The following is a 22,420-nucleotide window of genomic DNA, read 5'->3' on the forward strand; positions in this document are numbered from 1 at the left end:
GCAGCTTGTGGTTCTGCATAGCCTATAATATATTTCTATTTTGTTAATATCAGATCCCCACGTGACTGAGAAAGTCTTTTGAATGTGGTTATTTTCCCCACAGTTGTGTTTTCTGGCCGTTGAGAACATCAGGCAGCCTGCTTGTCCTCATTTCACGGAGCAGTTTACAATTAGGTAACCTTTTAGGGGATTAGGGAAGGTTTGACTAAACAGCAATCTGCTACAGTCTGTGGAAGCAGAAGGATGAGCTTGTGGAGCCGGCGAACAGATTTGCGTCTGAAAGTTCCACATGTTTGTTTGTGTGTGTGTGTGTGCGCGGTATAGTATTTGCAGATTTTATTTATTCCATTGTTCTTGGTGTATAACCCCAATGTATGGACACATGTAGATGTTTTTTGTAGTTCAAAACATTAATACCGAAATTAATTGCTGACGTGCACAATGCAACCAATTTACAAAATAAATAAAATAATCTGTGCGTTCAATGCTTGAATTACTATAAAGTGAATAATTAAAATACTCCAATGGCATTATTGTTGTGAATACAATTAACTAATTAAGATAGAGCCCCTCATTGAACACTTTAAAATCATCATTAGTGACATAGTTGAGTTTAATGACTCTAAACCATGGGAGGTTTCTCAACACAAAGTTAGTGTAGTGAGGAGGTTATACATTTTGTTTTTACATATATTATGCCATTATTTTGCATTATGTGCATTGTATTTGTAGCCTGGATGCCAGCCGAACTTAGCCCCGCCCACAACATTTTTAGGTCGGGAAGTTCACATTCTGACTAGAATCTGAGTATGACGACGTCAGGCTAATGTATTTGTTTATTTGAATGAGAATCAAATAATTGATTTACTATTAAAAACCACTGTTATAGCTGTGTATAACTTTATAATCATTATGAATAAAAGGGTGTGAGAATAGAAAAAGAAAAGAACCATCGCAGTAACCCAAAGACAATTCGGCTTTATTTCTCCATATAGATTTGACTGTACACAACTCATACCATTGGACAGAAGGCATATAGGACTAAATTCAGTGCTCTTTTTTTTCAAAGATCCATAGCAATAAATAATGCTCATGAGACAAGACTGTCGACACCTTTTGAGACTTTACAAAATTTACAGCCATTAAGACTAAAAAAAAAAAAAAACATTTCTGAATGGATATTTTTCTTTCTTTTTTTTTTCATGTTGCTTTTTGTTAGCTTATGTTCACTCTTTCAGCAGCGTCATCTTTACTCAGTCACCATTATGTGAGTCCAAATTTTGCAATAACAAAATTGAAATTATTTTCCTCGTGTTTACAATTGTGTCACCAGTTTTATAGTTTTACATCAACACATACTCTTTCCCATAATCCAACTCTTCATAATACTGACATTGGTACCCATAACAGGAATAAATAACACAAAAACCTCATAGTTGTTGCTAAATGTGTTAAATAAGAAATTTTCCCTTTCACATTTTTTTGCTTGATAATAATTGGTCAGGCCATACTTGTGTCTGTGTAATGGCCCAATCACATATTCTGATTAAAAAAAAAAATTCCACTGCTGTCATCTGCTCTGAAATAAATTACATTCTAATGCATGTATGATATATTTATTTTTGCTCATGGAGCAATAACTAAGAATAGCAATGGGAAACAAAAGTATTTTGATGGTTATACCAACCTTGTATATTAAATAGTGACGGAAATAAATATGAACTTTTATTTGAAACTTTTAACCAGCTTGTTTTGTTTCATTGCTTATCCAGGATGCCTGAATTTAACGCAAAAGTGTTGAACAGACAGGGACCATTGACACAGAGATTTTTTGAAAATTCAGAGCAGTGCATGCGGATTCGTCCTTATTAAAAAATAATCTTTATCTATTCTTCAGACCTAATGTGAAGGGCCACCTCTAGTAGAGCCGTTTAGAAAGTTTCAACTATTAAAATCCCAAACCCTTGTAAGTAGGAAAGATACACTTGTGCCACTTGTTTAAATATCTCTCCTTGCTCGGTGCACTCCTCTCTTTACCGTATTCAGCCTGCCGTGTGCAGTCGAGGAGGAACATAAAGTGCGTCGCCATTTTGAACGTGGGCGGTTCTCTTCCTCATTCGGAAACATGCATGGGCCCTCTTGTTCTCAGAAAGTGGTGGATCGTGATTGTTTTTCCAGGGTGGTCTGGGGTTTGAACGCCATTCTCAGCCGCACGCCATTTCATGCTGGAAATCTTCCAATCCAGTTTTGAGAACAATGAAAAAATACGAGTTACAAAATTATGATACAGCGCAGACATTCCACGACGGGTTGCTCGTATCAGCACGCCATTCAGCAAGGTTGAAGTAGCTGCCATTTTAGGCCTACCAAACACCCTTGCCACATAAACATTTCGCCACAGTTCTGGGAAAGATGTCTATAAAATCTTCAAACGTCTTTGTTCGTAGTACCGCACTTTCCATTTTGACATTTGACCTCAGAACTGGGAGTGGTCCATTTCATCGAGCCATGAGGCAGGGCTGGTGGGGAAGTCTGGGTAGCCCGTGCTACTTCCTGTCGAGAGGTCAGAGGTGGGTCCTCCAGCCATTGCTCTCAGAGCTTGACCTACGTTGGGCTGTCCGCCCTGACCCATGATGCCGTCCATGCTGAAGCCTAAGTTGTTGAGCAGCGGGGTGTGGCCAGGGAGGGAAGTGATGGACGAGGGCGACTGTGGCAGGCCGTAGGGGCTTCCTGCCCGCAGGTCATGGTAAGGCTGCCCGCCCCCCTCCAGGGAGAAGCTCCCGTTGAGCATGTTGCCGTTCGAGACGTCTCCGATGCTTCCGTACAAGCTGTTGGCGTGACCCAGGTCTGACAGGATCTGGTCTTCTGTTAGAGAGAGCACACAACATCACTTTTAAGATTGTTCTCACAAAACACACCTACAATATTGTCCAAAAGTTTGGGGTCAGAAGAAATGAAAATGTGTATGTGCATTAAAGGGATAGTTCACCCAAATATAAAAAAAGTTTTGTCATTACTTACCCTAAAGTTGTTCCAAACCTGAATGAGTTTCTTTCTTCTGTTTAACACAAAAGAAGATATTTTAAAGAATATTGGTAACCAGACAGTTGATGTTAGCCATTGACTTCCATAGTAGGAAGTAGAAAAATACTATGGAAGTCAATGGGTGCCGTCAACTGTCTGGTTAACAACATTCTTTAATATCTCTTCTTTTGTGTTCAACAGAAGAAACAAACTCATTCAGGTTTGGAACAACACGAAGGTGAGTAAATGATGACACATTTTTTATTTTTAGGTGAATATCTCTTTAGATTGATCTAAAGTGACAGCAAAGACATTTATAATGTTACAAAAGATTTCCATTTCAAATAACTGCTGTTCTGAACTTTCTTTTTAAAGAATCCTGCATTCAGCTTTGCCATCATAGGAATAAATTACGTTTTAAAATATATGGTAACACTTTACAATAAGGTTTCATTAGTTAACATTAGTTAATTATTAAAATCAATTATTAACATTATTAAAATCAAAGGTTGTATTTGTTAACATTAGTTAATGCACTGTGAACTAACAAGACCAACAATGAACAGCTGTATTTTATATAACTAATGTTAACAATGATTAACAAATACAGTAACAAATGTATTGCTCATGGTTAGGTCATGTTAGTTAATACATTAAAACAAATGAAGCCTTATTGTAAAGTGTTACCAAATATATTAAAAATAGAAAACAGTTTCACAATATTACTGTATTTTTCATCAACTTTGATGAAGATGAAGGCATCTTACTGAACCTAAGCTTTTGAATGCAGTGTATTGAAACTCTTACACATAGAAGAAGAATTGCAGTTATGAGAAAGACCTCATAAATATCCCATTTAAAAAGGAGATTACATGCTTCTGGAAGTATCTGAGACGCGGTGAGCATTTGTGATTTACTCTCTGTACGCACAGGAGCGCAAACCAGTCTCTGTTCTTTCAATAACAACAAAGGCCCTGTGTGCTTCCTCTCTAATTGACTAAAAGCTTCACCAATTTTATAGAGTTTGTGCATCGCTGCTTTCATTTCTCGTAAACACAGCCTCCCTTTGAAACCTGCTCGAGACTTTTATGAGTTCTCAAAACTGGCGGACAAAAATGAAATAATCATAAAAAAAACACGTAGCAGAACCAAAAACCTCATTTGAATATTCCATTAAGTGGCATATTTTACAAATAAAAGGAAAAGGGGAATTAAGAAGGGAAATAAAAATGTTTTTGAAAAGAATACAAAGAGAAAGAGGCATCATGGGAGATGTAAATAGTCTCACCTCTGAAACTAAGCTCACTATCGCTGAGTCCTGCGTCATCGGCTGAGCTCTCCTTCTCCGTCTTACTGGACCCTCGGTTGCGTTTGACACTTTTGTAGAACTGACCCCAGCGGTGCCGACCAGCGTCTTTCTTCAGCCGTTTCTCTTTTGCTCGTCTGTTTTGAAACCACACCTGTGGACCAAAAAGCCTCAGTCAGGACTCAGACAGCCACACTTTGAAGCCTTATTTGAAAGGTTGTCCTGAGTCCTGGTCTCACCTGCACCACTCTCATGTCCAGGCCTGTTTCTGAGGACAGCTGCTCGCGCACATGTCGTGCTGGCTTAGGCGAGTTCTTGTAGGCGCTTTTGAGTGTCTCCAGCTGTTTGGCTGTAATGGTGGTCCGTGGACGTTTTGCTCCTGTCTCTGAATCATCTGTAACACACCAATTTTAAAAATATGTTAAAAGTGTGTCTACCACTAAACAGAGCTGAATTTTCTACCACCGTCTGCCATTGGCTGGTCGAACAGATTCGAGCCTCTTAAATGCGCCTTTGCACATTATTATATTAGGATGAGGTAGAAAGTATTTTAACATGGACAAAATTGCACATAAAACACACACACACACACACACATATATATATATATAACTTTTCACTGTTCAAAAGTTTGAGGTTGTTAAGTTTTTGAATGTAAAAAAAAAGAGATTCTCTTTTGCTTACCAAAGCTGCACTTATTTGATCAAAAAACGAACTAATTTGTGAAATATTATTACAATTTAAAATAACTATTTTCTATTTGAATATATTATATAATGACATCCCTGTGACGTCAAAGCTGAATTTCAATTTTTCAGCATCATTACTCCAGTCTTCAGAGTCACATGATCCTTCAGAAATCATTCTAATATGCTGATTTGCTGCTCAAGAAACATTTCTTCTTATTATTATTATCAATGTTAAAAACAGTTGAACAGTGCTGATTAATTTTTTTTTTGTGTAAACCGTGATCATTTTATTAAGGATTCCTTGATGAATAGAAAAGTCAAAAGAATAGCATTTATTTCAAATAGAAATCTTTTTTATTGAAAAAATGATAAATGTCTTTACCATATCATATCCATTAAACAATAAAACTGTAAAGAAGAAGTTTAGAAGAAGTTCTAAATTATACGATGTTTTTTGTTATTTTTATATTTTTACTAAATGAACCAACATTTAACTGCACTGAAATAATTGTCGCAATGAAATCATGTGTAAAGGTTATTTTGAAATCGACATTAGCACGACTGAACTGAAGTCAAAGAAGTTAATCATCAGGCAAAACGTCAGTAGCTCATCTACTGTGGGGTACAGGGGAAGAAGAGTTTGTGGGATGCTTTGAGTGGAAGTGCTCACACATGGCCAGTCGATACTCCCCTGAAACTGTCACACTGTGGCGGAAAAGGGAATAAATCTCCACGGAGAATGGCATGCCAGTGCGAGTTATTGGGGCCCTACCGTAAAAGTGCATTGCATCACTTAATATAATCAATCAACAGCCCACAGAAATCTCCATAAATACAGTGTGAGGGGCTTTCAGAGGCAGATCCATGAGAGGTCAGATCACAGATAGACTTAATATGCCAGACACTGAGACCCTACTAGACTGTAGTTAATGGTGATTTTGTGTCCTTACTACCATCCTGTTGCCTCCTCTGATCTCTCAGTGTCTCTCTATGATTGTAAAAGAAGAAGTTAATTACACCATCTCCACTCCTGAACTTTGCTGTCAGAATGATTTCCAATTGAGACAATTTCCAATCCTGTGACGTCGGCCGAGCCCGAGGCAAAAAATAATATACCGCAGCCATATAAAAGCATAGCCATTTCATAGCCAGTTCAGCCTACAATTCTGATGGATCTGTAGTAATGGACATAACTCATGTATATAAATAATAATAATAACATGTTATAATCATTTATATGAATTATATATTTAATATCATATTTTTATTTTATTTTAAATAAATGCATGTAAAGTAATCTCATACATACATTTAAATGTTTTATAAATATTCATGTTTAATCCCTGAGTCCAGACCTTAAATTCATTGAAAGTCTTTGGGATGTGCTGGAGGAGACTTTACAGAGTGCTGGACTCTTGCATTGTCAATGCAAGATCTTGACCAAAAATGTATGCTCCTCTTGATGGAAATAAATGTTGTGGTATATTATACAGTCACACAAGATAATTGTCCTCCAGGAAGCGACATAATGTCACAGTTCTGTGATGTTTTGTAGTGTTATTTGATTTGCCTTGCTTAGTTTAAAACATTTAAAACATTTATGATTTTTAAAAAATGGTTTAAACACTCAGTCTCTTGGTAAGTAATGGTTAAGATTAGCACTTTATTTCTATCTATTCTATAGCTATCTTGTCATTGTGTTAATCAATATAATACATTTACTGAGCGTATTTCTGAAATTCTGATCCTTTAACTCAAGCATATTCAATTTTAAAAAATGATGAATTTTAACAGCAGCGACCAATTGATGGTTCAAGAAGGCATGATTTACACTGATCTGAAGACAAGAGCTCACCATTTTGTTTGGCTGTTTCGTAGTCCTCCTTGCACACGAGCCTCCCGTCCTCCATGAGGTAGAACTCGTCCCCAGTGGCCAGCTGTCTGCTGCACATTACACAGGCGAAGCAGTGAAGGTGGTACACGAAGTCCTGAGCTTTCCGGACCACCTGTGTCGGGGGAATCCCCTGCTGGCACGATGCACATTTTGTCCCGAAACGCCTGAAAGTACACACACAATGTCAGGTAACACTTTACAATAAAGTCTCATTTGTAGGGGTGTAACGATACCCTCATGTCACGATTCGGTACATATCACGATACTGAACTCACGATACGATATTATTGCGATACTACAAGACATATGATAAAAGGTTAACAAAAAATGTACTGTTGATTAAAATGCTAAATTTGGTATTACATTGTATGTGTAAATGAATAGGCTTGGTAACCCAATGCAAGGGACAATGGTGACACCAGAATAAAAATATTCATGATTCTGAAGCCGAAAACTTGCTTGCACTCTGTCAATGACTAGATATATTTAATATAATGTAGGCCACATTTACTGGTTACATTAGACATTTGGCTTTATTAGGACCCACAAATATTTCCCCATTTCATTATTATTATATTCAACATTATATATAGTGGTTTAATGTAGTACTGACACTAAAACTCTGAAAACGTTTAATTTTTATTTCGGCATTTTATTTTGGCATTTTTGTATTGCGATATATTGTGACACAATATATTGTTATACCTCTACTCATTTGTTAACATTAGTTAACATAAACCAACAAAGAGCAATATGTTTTACAGCATTTATTAATCTTTGTCCATGTAAGTTCATAAAAATACAATTGTTCATTGTTTTGTTTGTTCACAGTGCATTAACCCTCATTTCTCAATTTCAGTCATTTTTAACCATTCAGGATGTGATGTGACATCCAAACCATCATAAACTATTACTTTTGACCCTTTCCCATAATCCTATATGCCTTTTGGTTATATTAGTGCCTTTAGTACTTAGTTATAAAATAATACCTAAAAAGAATGTTGCACAGATGTTATGATTTGGTTCCCAAAGAAAACAAAACAAAGGGAAAGCAAAACTCAGAATACACTATTTTGATGAGATAAAAGCAATGGAAATGATTATATATTATTGTTTTGAAGTAAAAAAAATTAGATTTGCATGCATCAGTTAAGTCATTTTAAGTAATGATTGTTGATTTGAAAAAAATGCATTTAAGAATATCTAAAACCTGAAATCAATATAAACTATGCGTTGAATGTTTTATATATAATCCTGGTTATACTGTATGTACTCTTGTTTGTACAATATGCTTAGTTCTAAACAATTAAAAACATTAACTTTTGATTTTAAAAATATTGGTAACATTTTATAATGAGGTTCATTAGTTAACATTAGTTAATTTATTAACTAACATGAACTAACAATGATCAATACATTTGTTACTGTATTAGTTAATCTTTGCTAATGTTAGTTAATAAACAATACAGTTGTTCATTGTGTGTTCATGTTAGTTCACAGTGCATTAACTAATGTTAACAAATACAATGTATTAATATTAACTAAGATTAATAAATGCTGAAGAAGTATTGTTCATTCTTAGTTCATGTTAACTAAACTAATGTTAACTAATGAACCTTATTGTAAAGTGTTACCAAAATATTTTATTAAATGCTGAAATTAACATTAATGAGATCATTAAATGCTGGCATTGTTAGTTCATGTTAACTAATGTAGTTAACTAATATTGACAAATGAAACCTTATTGTAAAGTGTTACCGAAATTCATTTTATAATGTAAGCATCATTACATCTTGTATCCTTCTTCAATTTTTTAACTGTGGCTATTTGTAAAAGTAATAACGGCAAAGTTACAAACGCTCAGAATACTATAGCGAGCATCTTTGTTTGTGCTGGTCATGTCCCTGGAGTTGACAAATGGTCTTGATCAATGTAGAAGAGGCAGTGAGATTCACAGGAGAGAGAGAGAGAGAGAGAGAGAGAGAGAGAGAGAGAGAGAGAGAGAGAGAGAGAGAGAGAGAGAGAGAGAGAGAGAGAGAGGCCACTTTAAACACACGCACAGAACGGCTCATAAAGCACTGAGTCAGAATAGGCTGTAAATCACAGTGTGAATACTGCTAAATAAACCCTCCTTTTACTTAACCAAGGTGAAGTTTTTGCAACATTAACGGGAAGGCTCGCCCCCCGCACGCCCCCCTCGCCTGTGAACCGCCAGCATTTCCTCCTCCATCCCCCCTCTCCGTCCTCCTCAGCACCACGCCGGTCTTAACATTAAAATCCCTCCTTTTGTCCCCACGGGCTTGCTAATAAAGTTAGCCTCCACTCTGAGTCTTGCTAGCGTTTTAGGTCTCATTGAAGCCTGTGACATTAAAACCTCTCAAACATGATTTGGTAAAAGCCACTACTGATCCTGTTTTGGATAAAAGTCAAACTTAATTTCCTTCCTTAAAGCCAAGGGGGGAAATCCAATCGCAAAACGAAGAAGAAAAGAGGAAAGAAAAGGAAGGGAACAGAGGGATGTAGAGTAAAAAATGCTAACTTGCTTTCTTAAGTTCTAATATAGCATTGGGAATTGAATTTGGGAACACGCAGTCTTTGCAGCTGAGTTCCAGCACACTGTGCTTCCTAACCTGACACAAGAAAAATGAAACACAGCACTTTATTAACAATGACAGAGAATCTATGTGCCAGCCTTTACTTGAACATAGAAGCACACCGACACAGACTCACACACACCAGTGCCAAACTGCACTAAAGGATCTGATGTGAAGAGATATGACAAAACTGTTGGCTGACAGTCTAACTTGAAGTAGTTGGTACTGTCATTTCCAGTCCTTGATAATGAATGCAGCCAATATAGTGACTGAAACAACAGAAATTAAATAAATAACATATCTCATCATATATAATCACATGATATATAATGATGTACAGAGGCCTGATTTATTTCCTTGGATAAATAAAGGTGGACTATTATTTGTAAGGTTATTTGATGTCTATTTATCACATTTTGATAGATAGATAGATAGATAGATAGATAGATAGATAGATAGATAGATAGATAGATAGATAGATAGATAGATAGATAGATAGATAGATAGATAGATAGATAGATAGATAGATAGATAGACTCACTTAAAGAAATCCTCTTTGCAGTAGACATTCCCAGCGCGAGAGAAACACTTGTCTGCCAGGAGCGCGTGACAGTCGGCGCACTTGAGGCATTTGGAGTGCCAATGACGATCCAGCACCTTCAGAATAAACTTATCCAGGATGTGTTGACTGCAGCCTGCGCACTGGGGGATCTCTGGAGGAACACACACGACACACCAGGGTCAAATATGCATTCAGAAATGTTGAACTTTTTTTTAACACTATTTCTAAAAAAAAAAAAAAAAAAAAGGGGTAATACTTAATGGTAATTTAAAAAAGTTTCATTTTAAGTCATTAAAAAACATGCTTACATTATATAATGGTGGAAAGGTCGTTAGGTATTGCATTTTCAAATAAGCAGAAATGACGTGAATATGGTTCATACTTTATGTATATTCATATAATTAAAAACGCAACTGATCTGTAATGATCTATCGTATATATGATGATATATAACAATGATCGTAATAATTGAAGTTATTATATGAAGTGACAAAAAAAAAGATTTAGAATTGGTAGATCTTCTGTGAAATCAAGTCGTTTTGACACCAAGCATTTTACCTTGTTCGATTGCATTATTAAAAAAATTATAACCTTCTGTAGAGAAAAATAATATAAAATAATAACATGGTGGGGAAAATACTGTTAAAATCTACTGATTTTTCAAAATGTAATTAATATTTATTATTTTTGAACATACAAGTACAAATCAATAAAAACGCGACAAAAATGACATCACTGAAAATTACAACAATAGCCTATATAGGCTAATAGGCTAATAAGCTATAGGCTACTTCTAAAAATAATTCTAATTGAATTACTATAATAAATACGACTTGAATCCTAAATAAATTGATTAAACAAATACTAGTTAATATTAATAACTAGTTTATATATATATATATATATATATATATATATATATATATATATATGTAAGCCCTAAGTGATTAACATACTACGTTGGAGATCATTGTGGCAGCAAATTTAGAGAACATTCCACGAGACAACCTATGGGACCGGTAAATGGTGGACAGGCGAAGAAAGATGTCCATTTGTTGGTAAATAATCAATATCTCTGAAGAAAACGGCCGAGGACATGAGGACATTGAGATTGAAATCATATAACTGCTTCATTGATTCTTTAACAGAGAGAGTCTGTCACTTCAATTACTGATGCTCTAGAACAAGTGATCGAACAAAACAAACACACTGACATTTAAAACCAAACAGGACATAAAAGTATAAATGAATAAATGCAGCTGATATTATTTGCTAAAATAGGCTAGAGAAAATCCGTTCGTTCAGACAATACTCGGTTTCATTTCTTCAAATCACAATATCATGACATTTAATATCGATATTTGACCTTTGATGCTCTATTCCTTCTGTCGGCAAGTTCTCACACGTGCTGTTTAAATGGATTCAACAAGGCAGGATATTCTGATATTACGACGCAAGAGGATAGTAGTTTTAATAATATCAATTAAAGAATTTTGATCTCAGCATGCAGGTGCTTAAATGCGTAATCACGTGAATGCTTTATGTCATTTAAACCCACGACAAATGTCTCAAAGTTCATCAAAATCGACCTCTACAGCAACCGTAGCCAATAATGTCACACTGACAGAGAACAGGGTTACACACATACACACAAAACACCATCAGTAACGCACGACACTAAAATAATGCCGTAAACGTTAACTAAATAACATAAAAAGTAAATAAAATAAAAAAACATTACTTTTTTAATAAAATACAAACAAATGTGATAGTTTGCGTAGGATATGTAGGAAATTCCAAGAATTCCCATTTCCCATAAATTAACAGTCGTCATGCCTACTTTTTACTTAACACAATATTTTTCCAAAACAGTGTAATGCCTTGTTAAATATACAGGCTATTTTTTTTTCCCCACTGTAAATTACAAGTTAATACTTTAACTTTAGGTTTTACTATATTTTACAGTACTACATATAGGCCTATTGTATTTTGTAAACAAAATAACTTATCATTTCTGGTAAGGTAATTTACAGTTTTTACTGTAGCATTTTACATGAATGTTCGGAGCGAGTAAAGCCTCGTGTGGTGCTGAAGGAACAGCTCCCGCCCGGCGCAGCTTCACTCACTCACCCGCCGTCAGCTTTTAACGCTCATTTACTCCAAGGATGTATTTGATTAGCCATTCAATTAAAAGATGGCTGCTCATGGCAGGCCTTTCTTTAACATCAACGTGTGCATCTGAAATATTCCAATGAACTCACTCGTTTCGTCCGATATTACTGGTTTAATTTTTGTTTTTTCATTCAATGCATTCTCTTTTAGATCTCGTTTTCTTGCAGGCTTCTGTTTTCTGTTTTAATTACCCATATGTTGTTTTAAAAGCACCCTGTTCATTAGAATAATATTTAGATCCATACCGCAAGAACAGATTATTCTTAAAATAATCCTCACTTAATCCATCATTTATTCGCCAAGGGAGGCTGAGTAGCAGTATCTTTTAATCTTCTATCATTTAATGAAATTAGGCGTTCGCCTGCACTGACAGACCTATATATCGCACACTTAACCTTTGGCCATTCTTTTGGCCAAAAAAAAAACCAAAAAAAAAAAAAAAAAAAAAACCAAGTGGTTCGTTTTCCAGCATTTTCTTCTGTGTTCACTCAGTTAAATGCTCATTATTATTTTATTACGCACGGATAGTGTCTAAAATGATGCGTTCTCTTCTTTACCATAATTGCATAAAACAAGTCTGGCCCAAACAAGATGAGGTCCATCTGTACATTTCTGAAGCTCGCCTGTGAATAATTAGGTCAGCAATTTATCCAATTCAAACTCCATCTTGATTGTTAGATCAGATTATATAGGCCTAACACAGATTAATTTGCGACTGATAAAGACCAGATGCGAAGATAATATGAAATGCCATTTTTAATATAGAATGTTCATGTACTGAATCTTTTATTTAAACAAATAACACGAAATGCACTCTGCTCCATTTAACCTCTGCATTATAGAGAAATCGGCTTAAATTATTTTTCAATCCGTCTCATTGTATCGTTTCTTGCAGCTTTTGGACCGCTGTCCCCAACCACAACAACTTATTAAGAGGTGCAATATATATAGAACATGTAGCCTAATATTCTGTGCGATCTGACCAATATGCAATCAGGCTGGGTTTAATTTTTCTTTTATATTGTAAGATTATAAAGCATTGCATTTACACAAGACACATTGTTATGCGTTACAGAGCTCAGTTATGAACAGATTCAAGAAGAACGTTTATCAGCTATCATCATAAAATAATATTTGGGATCTAATGCTCGAGATTAAACCAGAATTTATGATTAACAACATATATATGAGAATTTATGATTAAATTCAAGCTATTTACACTTAAAAGTCGTCAGATTTAATTGTACCACCCAGTTAGTCCCGGTGGCTCACTTATGATCCCCCAGTGGAGTTTAATTAAAAGCTACATGTTATTCCACAGTGGTGGCCTGCAGACGCCCGGAGGAGGCCTGCCAATTCTCTGATTAACTAATCAATATAAGCAGAAGAAAAATCCCTTACGTTGCAGTGGCACTCCGAGGATGTCCGGCAGACCCTTCACCGCGCTCTCGCCGGGCAACACAGCCGCACTTTGCATCATTTTCATCCAGTCTGATAAAACGCGCACATGCACACGCTCGCGGAGGTCTGAGAATCTCAGAGGTGCATTAAATAATTGTTCTCCCCGGATAGTGTCCTTTTACAGTCCTCGCTCCTGTGGTTATCCTCGTGAAATAGTCGGGCGCTCGCGCGTGAGTTCGGGCTCGTGCGTTCTTTCGCTGTGTGTCACACAAACCGCTTGATTCATTCACACTGCAGGGGCGGCCCTGACGTCACTCCCCCGGGGGGCCAATGGGAGGCGTGGACGGGCGCAAGAGAGGCGGGAACTTGTGCGGCTCGCGCTCTCAGGTAAGTAGAAAAAGCGATAAGGAAGTGATGACGATAAATACAGGGCCGCTACCGAAACGTCAGAATCTGAAGTGTTTTTAAACCCTTTTGAGACCTGTCAGGGGTGAGTCAAGCAAGTCACGTAAATATTAGACCTACGTGAATATTTAAAACGTGGTTTATTTCAGGATTGCTATTTAGTGGATATCTAGGAATATGCAATCGCCTCGAGTAGCCTACATGTATGGGGGTGTTCTGGAATGTGTGGAATTAGACATTACCTAGCTAGAATGTAATATTCATAATAAAAAAAAAAAAAGTAAAATGCTAGAGGCTAAACCCTGATTATTGGGTAGCCTACCTGTAAGTTACCTTGTCATATATAGGCTTTTTTTTTTATTTTTTTATTAAAGATACTAGCATACATTTTGACTGATATATAGTAAAAAGAAAAAAAGTATAAATGACCTTATAATGAATTACAATTATGAATTAGGCTATTCTCTCTACGTTCTGAGAAAATGTTAACAAGGCAGGCAATATAAGCTAAAATAAAATAAAAATATAGCACATTCCATGCGCACGCTATTACATTACATTTTATTTAAAAGTTAGTTTCTGTCTATATTACATTGCACTTTAAATGGCTCAAATTAGCTCTCATTTTTTTGTCCTGTTGACCTGTCGAGTTCATAGGACAAAAACACTCAATAGTGCCGGGAAAACGTTTGCTAAAAATACAAACTCGAGAGAGCTTTTACGTTGTTTATCAGCCGTCTCGACACAGTCAATCCTGACAGGACTCATTTCATTCGAGCTTTTCTTCCTCCGTAGAGAGCGGGGTTCAAGCGAGATGAACTCAATCTTCACTTCCAATTCTCTTCATGGACACTATAATGCGCCGTGTGCGTGTGCGCGCGCTCGCGAGCTCATGAAAACAAGCTTCACAATGGAGCAGTCAGTCTCATCATCGTCAGTCTCGCTGCTTTTCTACGTAGCCTGAATCACGTAGCTTATGTCTTTACGTCTCTCTTCTCTTACCTCACTCCTCTCGTCCTCATCCTTACAAATACTTCAAAGGCAGATTTTTTTTATATTAGGCCACATGTGCTGGAAGCTCTCATACACGGCTGATGGGCGAAAGAACAAACTCTGTGGATACAACTATAGTTTCCTCTTGCTAAATAGAAATTCACAACACATTTAAAAGTATTTGTTATTTATATAATATTTATAAATTAATTATATCTTACATTTTAACGTAATTATTTAAAAGAAAGGCGAAGCTTTATAAAATAATCATTCTTACAGATCATTTACTAGTTTCACTATTCTATTGTATTCTATTGGAAAGCATTATCAATTCCACCTACCTCCCCACATCACACCACGCTTAAATGGCTGATAAATCTCTCCGTTTACTGGACAGTCTTGTTGAAACTAGTTACTGTCCAATTTCAGAACACTAATAATAAAATCAATATCAATCTAAAACGCTCAACTTGAGACTGGAGAAACACAATGTAACATCCAGAAAAATCTTCTCATTTATATAGCTTACAAATAGTAGGCTATTTCAATCCCTAATTATCCTAAAATACAGCAAAACTATATAAAACATGGGCAGATGGATATGTTACAGAGATATGTAAATAAGACGTGGATATCATCAAAGTCAGATTATTTCAAGTTTTAAACAACGCAACCCCGTCCACAGTCTTGCTTAATGGCTCCAGTGTAATTTAGTTAAATGAAAGTGATCATCAAGCTGATTAAATGGTGGCAAACCCTCGAGCTTCATCAGATTCTTCATGGGCCAATGGTGGACATGGGAATTATCCCGGGCCACGCTTTTGATTTTCATTTTGATTATGGGGTGGAGTATTTATGCAGATTATTCGATTACGCTGATGGTCAAGGGGAAATGTGAATTTAGTCTTACTTAAACAGAACAGGGGAGCAAATGCTCTTAAAGTGCCAATGTTTTGCCACACGATTAAATCCGCTCGGTGCACGCGCGCAGTTATTTTGCATCTCAAAGTCAGTTTAAGTCACTATAAAATGCACTAAAGGGCACCTGTCCGAACAACGAGAGACCTGTGCACTATAATTCAGCGAAAGGGTGCGACTCCCGCTGACCCCGAGCACCTCTAATTACTGCCAGTATTTCACAGTATCCGCATTCTGACACCACGAGCTGCTGCTCCATCATATTAGTAAAATACAGGTCTCTGCACGCGAACAGCAATAGATCAGATTTCAGCCCTCCAGTCTTCTCTTCACTGAGCGTACATCTGGACAAATTAATGTGAACTTTACAACTGGAGCTACTATTCAAAACGGTGTTCTTCACAGAATCTCAGATGAAAATAAAATCAGGATCATTAAGTATCGCTTTACATCATTATAATCAAATAAAGCAACCCTAAAGCGTTTAGATCAGACTAGTGCTGGAAAACGGAGCGTGTTGTAACACAACCACAATTACAAACGAGTAATTCTAGGTAACCTAAACTATCATACATGACCACTTCCCTGCTGGTGATATATATATATATATATATAGAGAGAGAGAGAGAGAGAGAGAGAGAGAGAGAGAGAGAGAGAGAGAGAGAGAGAGAAATAAAATCAAAATATTTTATTAGGCTACGTCTAGTTTGCAAATCAGCAGATTCATTTGAAATATAATCTACACAAACTTCTATAAATCTACGTTAAAAAAAACTAAACAAAACAAAAAAGAATATTGACCAGACGGACCATACTTTTATAAATATTACACAAAATGGGATAGTGGACAAATGTGTCACACTTGTTTCTACTTGTTTTAAATTAATCAAAATATATTTAGAATGAAATTACATTACTTGAAATAGAAATGAGGGATGACAAGTTAATTAACACAATGAATTCATGCACAACATTTAAAATGTCTGTTAGTGTCAGTGAGGCATGTTCTGGCAGCGCTGTTTGTGTCTGACTTTAATTGTTGCCAATCTCATATAATATCAAAGTATATAATATATATAGCGTGAAAACAAATACTTCTCAGTCTCCCTAGCCGACATGAAAAATGCTGTGTTTGTTGTCAGTTTTCATCCATTTGTTAATTTAAAATCATTTAAAACAGTGTCATGCACAAAAATGTGTCAAACAAATACGATTTAAATAGGAAACGAAAATAAACAACGTTTGCGCGCATCGCGTCGCAGAGAGCGTCATGCAAACCTACCGCCAGTCGCGTGGCATGTTCATTTCAGCACTCCGCGAGCTGGACAGCGCTCGAGCACACAGGAAGTCCATCTACAGTTTTCGTCTCACAAATACAAACAAACACTAAGACAAAGACAGATCCGTTTTACCTGTCTACCTCAGTCTGGTGGTTTCTGTTCCGCGTAAAGAGTAAATAAAGGCTGGAACATCAATGTCAGAAGCCGTTCCCCCCATTTTCCCTGCAAAGGAAAGACAGAAAGAGATGAAGAGACCTCAAGAGAGGGCAACAGTGGAAATTAAATTGCACTTGGGGGCAAATTCTATTAGGGAATAGTTATTGTCTCTTGACAGGTCCTGTCCATTTACGTAATTAGTTGAAGTACGAGGTTCGGCATTGTTTAATCAGAATCTGAATTCAGGTTGAGTAAGTCACACTTGGGAGACATTTACTATGGTGGGCTTCTCCAAAAATCACAGTTACTAAGCCATATCAGTCAGTTATACACGATATAACAAAATGCATTAATATATACAACCAGTCCCATATACAACCAATACCATATAATAAAGGTGAACCTTCAGCATGCAAAACTCTTAAAAAGTGAACCATACAACACAGTGATGGCTGGCCATTGCAGACCAGGTCAGGAATAATACATTATAATTGTCTAATGCATTATAATTGGCTAAGGGGTAGATCCTGCTTAGGTTAGAAATTCAATTAAAGGCGACGGTGTTTCACCTTAAGCTTATACCATTAAACAATGAAGAATCCCCTGTAATGTTTTTACTTGCTTTAGCAATCGATACCTTTATTTATGTGTATTTAAGCGGGCTCCCATGAAGCATAATGATTCTGATCTCATGCATGATTTTTATTGTGTTATTCAATTGAAGAAAATGCTTTAAATTAAAGTGCACATCTAATAGTTTAATTAGATGAGCACTGAATAATACTAATGGACACAGGTCTAATTGTTTGTTTGTTTTTTGATAGCATGAATACACGTTGTAATTGTTATTGTAATAAGTTACATGGAGCCTAATATGTGTTGCAACACAAGTAAATGCAATGCATTTGGAGTTCATACAAACAAAATGTATGGAGTTCGTACATTACAAAATGCTGGTAATGTGTAATTGCTTAAACGACACTGATGAACATCTTTGAAGCATCTTCATGGAGATTACATTTCCGGTGTTTGCTCACAAGTCCGTTCATTAACGCATGTTGATGGGCATTCTCGGGAAGGCATCCAAACTCATCTTATTGACATCATCTGGCCTGTCCTATAGAAGAATGGTGGCTTTCAGGATAGAGCTTGGCCTTCTGCTGATCTCAGACGACCTTCACCACTCTATTCAGCGGTCGGTATATGAAGGGCATGGAGATCCACAGCTCTAGCCTATGTAGAAGCTGTGCATATATACTACTCAGGAGTAAGAAACGTCCGCTCACTTTCAACTGCTTATTTACAGCAAATGGCCTAACGTGTAAATATGAACTGCGACATAAACTGACATTTCACAGACAGTCTTACATTATGGACAGTTTATTGCTCTGTTCACATCTGCAGTCCTCATGCCTCCTGCAGAAGGACTATGGCATGTTCACCCAGGTGATCAGGAACTGGTCAGTAGAAATGTCTCTTTGGTGTCCTACTGTAAGTCATTGGAACTGTGACTTTAATTGTCAACTGCCTATAAACTGTTAGTGTCTTAAGGACTGTTTCACAGGTGCATGTGCAAAAATTGTTCAAGGTTCATGGAACAAGCATGAAAAACATTGTTTACACCCTTTCCAATTAAGATCTGTAAAGCTTGTAATTTGAATTGCTGAGTTTATATACTTGCGTTCATATGGCTTTGGAGCAAAGGACAATTATATAGTGTATCTGAATGGAGCGTACCTTTTCTGTTCCAGCAGAACTGTGCAAAGCAAGGTTCATAAAGAGATGATTTACTGAGCGAAACTTGACTGACCTTCACCAAGACCAGAGCTGAAACCCTTGACGATCAATTGGAGCGATGAATGTGAGTCAGACCCCATCACCTAACATCACTGTCTGACCTTACTGATGTTACAGTGTCTGGATGGGAACAAATACCTGTATCCGTGTTCCTAAGCCATCACAACAGAACAGAAGCTGTCACAGCAGTAAAGAAAAGACCACATTACTGGTAATGCATATGGGTTTGAAGTGAAATGTCCACATATCTTTGTTTATGTAGTATGTAGGGAACTTGCTCTTGTTCATTTAAAAATAAACACCACCAAAGCAAAAGGATATACTAAGGACCTTTAAAAAATAATTGAACCTTTAAAGCCTAGACAATACAATGTAATCTCTTTTTTTATCATTGAACCTTTCAACCAGATTTGGGGGCTTATATCAAAAATCTCATCACGTGGATTCAGTATAAAGACAGAGTTCAGATTCATGCACATGTCCTTTGTCATGTTAATGGAAAAAATATATACATACACATACACACACACACACACACACACACACACACACACACACACACACACACACACATATACACACATACATACATATACACACATACATACATAGGGTGTATGTGTATACACACACACACACACACACACACACACACACACATATATGCAGTATGTGTGTGTATATAAACTATAGTAATGTCTTGTTTTCTTGTAGTGGTTTAGCATGTCGTGCCACCTCTCACCTGTCAGCAGTCCATCCGTTCATTCTGACTGACCACATTAAAGCTAAGAATGAGGGCTGCATCTCCAAATATGCATTATGGACATGGGGAGGACTGGCGGTAGTAAAATGAGATTAATCTGACCTGTTTGGCTCCTGCTTTAGGGATAAATGTAACATTCAGGGGTCAGAGTATAAATGAGCTACAATAACGAAACCATATATTAACCCTTTTCCTCTCTTCACAGAATTAATTCACTCTCAGTGTGCATACACACTCACACACCCTGTGTATGTCTGTGGCAGAAGCTTTATTGTATTATTAAAATCAGAGTGGTATGACAGCAGAGGTATCAAACCTGTCCAGCATTTTAATACCAGTACGCGATCGACCATAAACACGCAAAGTACATGTTGGAGGGCCTCAGCAATAAAACCCAGCATTGTCTAATTTATGGAACACAACACCAGCAACACAAGGTGATGTTTTACCCTTGCTTTCTGACGCTTTTGGTTGGGGGCTGGGGAGATATCTTTTGTTCCATTGTTCTCATAGCATACTATCGGGTCCTCACTTAAGTCTGGCAGGGAACAGGAAGCACATTAGTATGTGTCTTCACACTTATACAGTCTGATTTGTACATAGAGACACTAGCAAGATTGGATAGAAAATCCATGACTATAGTGTGTACTACTCACCAACATGCTGCTGGGATGTATAAAGATAAATAAATCCATAAGTTTAAAATGATCAGATTAAATACAAAGTACATTCATTTTGTAATTCACCAAAGTATTGGTGACTAAAAATCACGTGCAAAACTCGCTGCCACAATGCCAGGCTGTTTGTGGTTGCTAAGGTGTACTACATGTTTTGCTTACTGACCCAAGTTAAGAGTCCATCCTCAAGTCTCTGTGTTACTCCGATCTCTAAATGTGTCACATGTCTGTCCTTTAATGTCCATCTGGATGTTTGAATCTCCTGGGCAAAAAATAGAACTACAATCACCTTGAAAAAGTAATAGCACACATTTCTCTGTTCAAAGAAGACATTTAGATATGTTTTTTAGTCCATACAATGTAAGTCGATGGAATCCAATTATATGATCAATAAGTTATGACAACATATGTTTTTACATTGCTTTAACTCATCAAAATAAGTTAAGCAATTTTCAACTTTTTTTTTTTAAAGTGAGACAAGATTCAACTCATTTTTTTAAAAGTCAGTTAAATGTAATTTAAACAAACAAGTTGACTATTTCTGGCATCAACTTTTTTTCTTCTGTTTTTACAGTGAGTGTTGTTCGGATTCTTCGAAATATCTTGTTTCTCACAGAAGTAAGTCATAAAGGCTTGGAATAAAATTAGAGCAAGTTAAAAGGGTAGTTCACGGAAAAATGAAAATTCTCTCATCATTCACTCACCCTCATGCCATCCCCGATGTATATGACTTTCTTTCAAGCATCAAATTAGTGGCAGCCATTCAGTGTCATTATATGGAGAAAAAAACACGTTGTGTTTATCTTAAGAAAGTCATACATCAGAGAATGAGGGTGAGTAAAAGATGAGAGAATTTACATTTTTGGGTTAACTATCCCTTTAATGATGATTTTGGGGGGAATTATCACTTTAAATGTAGCGAATAAGTTCAAAAAAGATCATGTGATCTATACTCATCCTCTTTGTCCATTACAAGGAGCCTTGAACTTCAGAGCTTTTCTTTTTAACGTAGTCACCATATTTTTAAACGCTCAACACGTCAACCCAAAGACTCGTATAGTACATCTAGTAAAGGATAAAATAAATAGAACAAGCAAACAGAGATGTGGGACAAAAGGGCAGCACTCAGATTTCCACGAAAACCCTAAAGCTCAAGATCAAGCGACGGTGCCCTTCAGATGAGCCTGTAATCTGGAACACTTCAAACCCTTGTCTTCCAGTGTTCCTCCTCAGATCCTCTCTCCCTGGGGTCACCACCCCCTCCCGGGCACAGCCAACTTCCAAGTGTGTGAGGGAAGAGGCCTTGAAAGCCGATTGCGTTTTAATAAAGTTTATTATCGGGTGGGGGCTAATCCCCGTGGTAATCTCCCACAGACCCAAAGGAAAGCAGGATTATTCACTTGCTATAATCCCAATGAAATTGTTAGGATTTAGCTAGCAAAACAGACCAGATGGCAACAGGCTAGTTCCTCCACCCACGGGTCAGCTCACCCCTTCCCCGACCACTCCTCACCCAAGACACACTTAAACGCAACACATGATCTATTCATTGAGACAAACGCACACAGCATTGAGGACACTGATAGGGTGAATGATGCTCAGGCTTTGGAAAGGCTATGATGACAAAGATGGTGTATCACGAACGGTTACTGTCACAGTCAAGTTTACAGCGTTTGATTGAGGGAATACACTCCAAGACTTAAATTCTGAACATTTTTCAAAGCACTAGTCATCAAACACTGGCCGACTTTGTAAATGGTTACACAGCAAAACTGGGGATGATATGATT

At 36.9% G+C, this 22,420-nt stretch overlaps 1 protein-coding gene and 1 long non-coding RNA gene across 2 annotated transcripts; one reads left to right on the forward strand and one right to left on the reverse strand.

Annotated features, from left to right (window-relative positions):
• Nucleotides 1–959: 959 nt before the first annotated feature.
• lhx4 (LIM homeobox 4) lies at nucleotides 960–13,908 on the reverse strand. The gene is made up of 6 exons (XM_079897344.1): nucleotides 13,643–13,908; nucleotides 10,049–10,220; nucleotides 6,875–7,077; nucleotides 4,570–4,724; nucleotides 4,313–4,484; nucleotides 960–2,865 (listed from the first exon to the last, which is right to left on the reverse strand). Exons 1-6 carry the CDS (start codon nucleotides 13,725–13,727, stop codon nucleotides 2,477–2,479), a joined length of 1,176 nt encoding a protein of 391 aa, XP_079753470.1. The 5' UTR covers nucleotides 13,728–13,908; the 3' UTR covers nucleotides 960–2,476.
• Nucleotides 13,909–19,157: 5,249 nt separating this feature from the next.
• Nucleotides 19,158–20,199, forward strand: LOC307173998. The gene is made up of 3 exons (XR_013823926.1): nucleotides 19,158–19,255; nucleotides 19,906–20,032; nucleotides 20,160–20,199. It is a non-coding gene; the product is annotated as an uncharacterized lncRNA (long non-coding RNA).
• The last annotated feature ends 2,221 nt before the right edge of the window (nucleotides 20,200–22,420 follow it).

The sequence above is a fragment of the Squalius cephalus genome, assembly GCF_949319135.1.
Source record: "Squalius cephalus genome assembly, chromosome: 16".
Taxonomy (NCBI): domain Eukaryota; kingdom Metazoa; phylum Chordata; class Actinopteri; order Cypriniformes; family Leuciscidae; genus Squalius; species Squalius cephalus.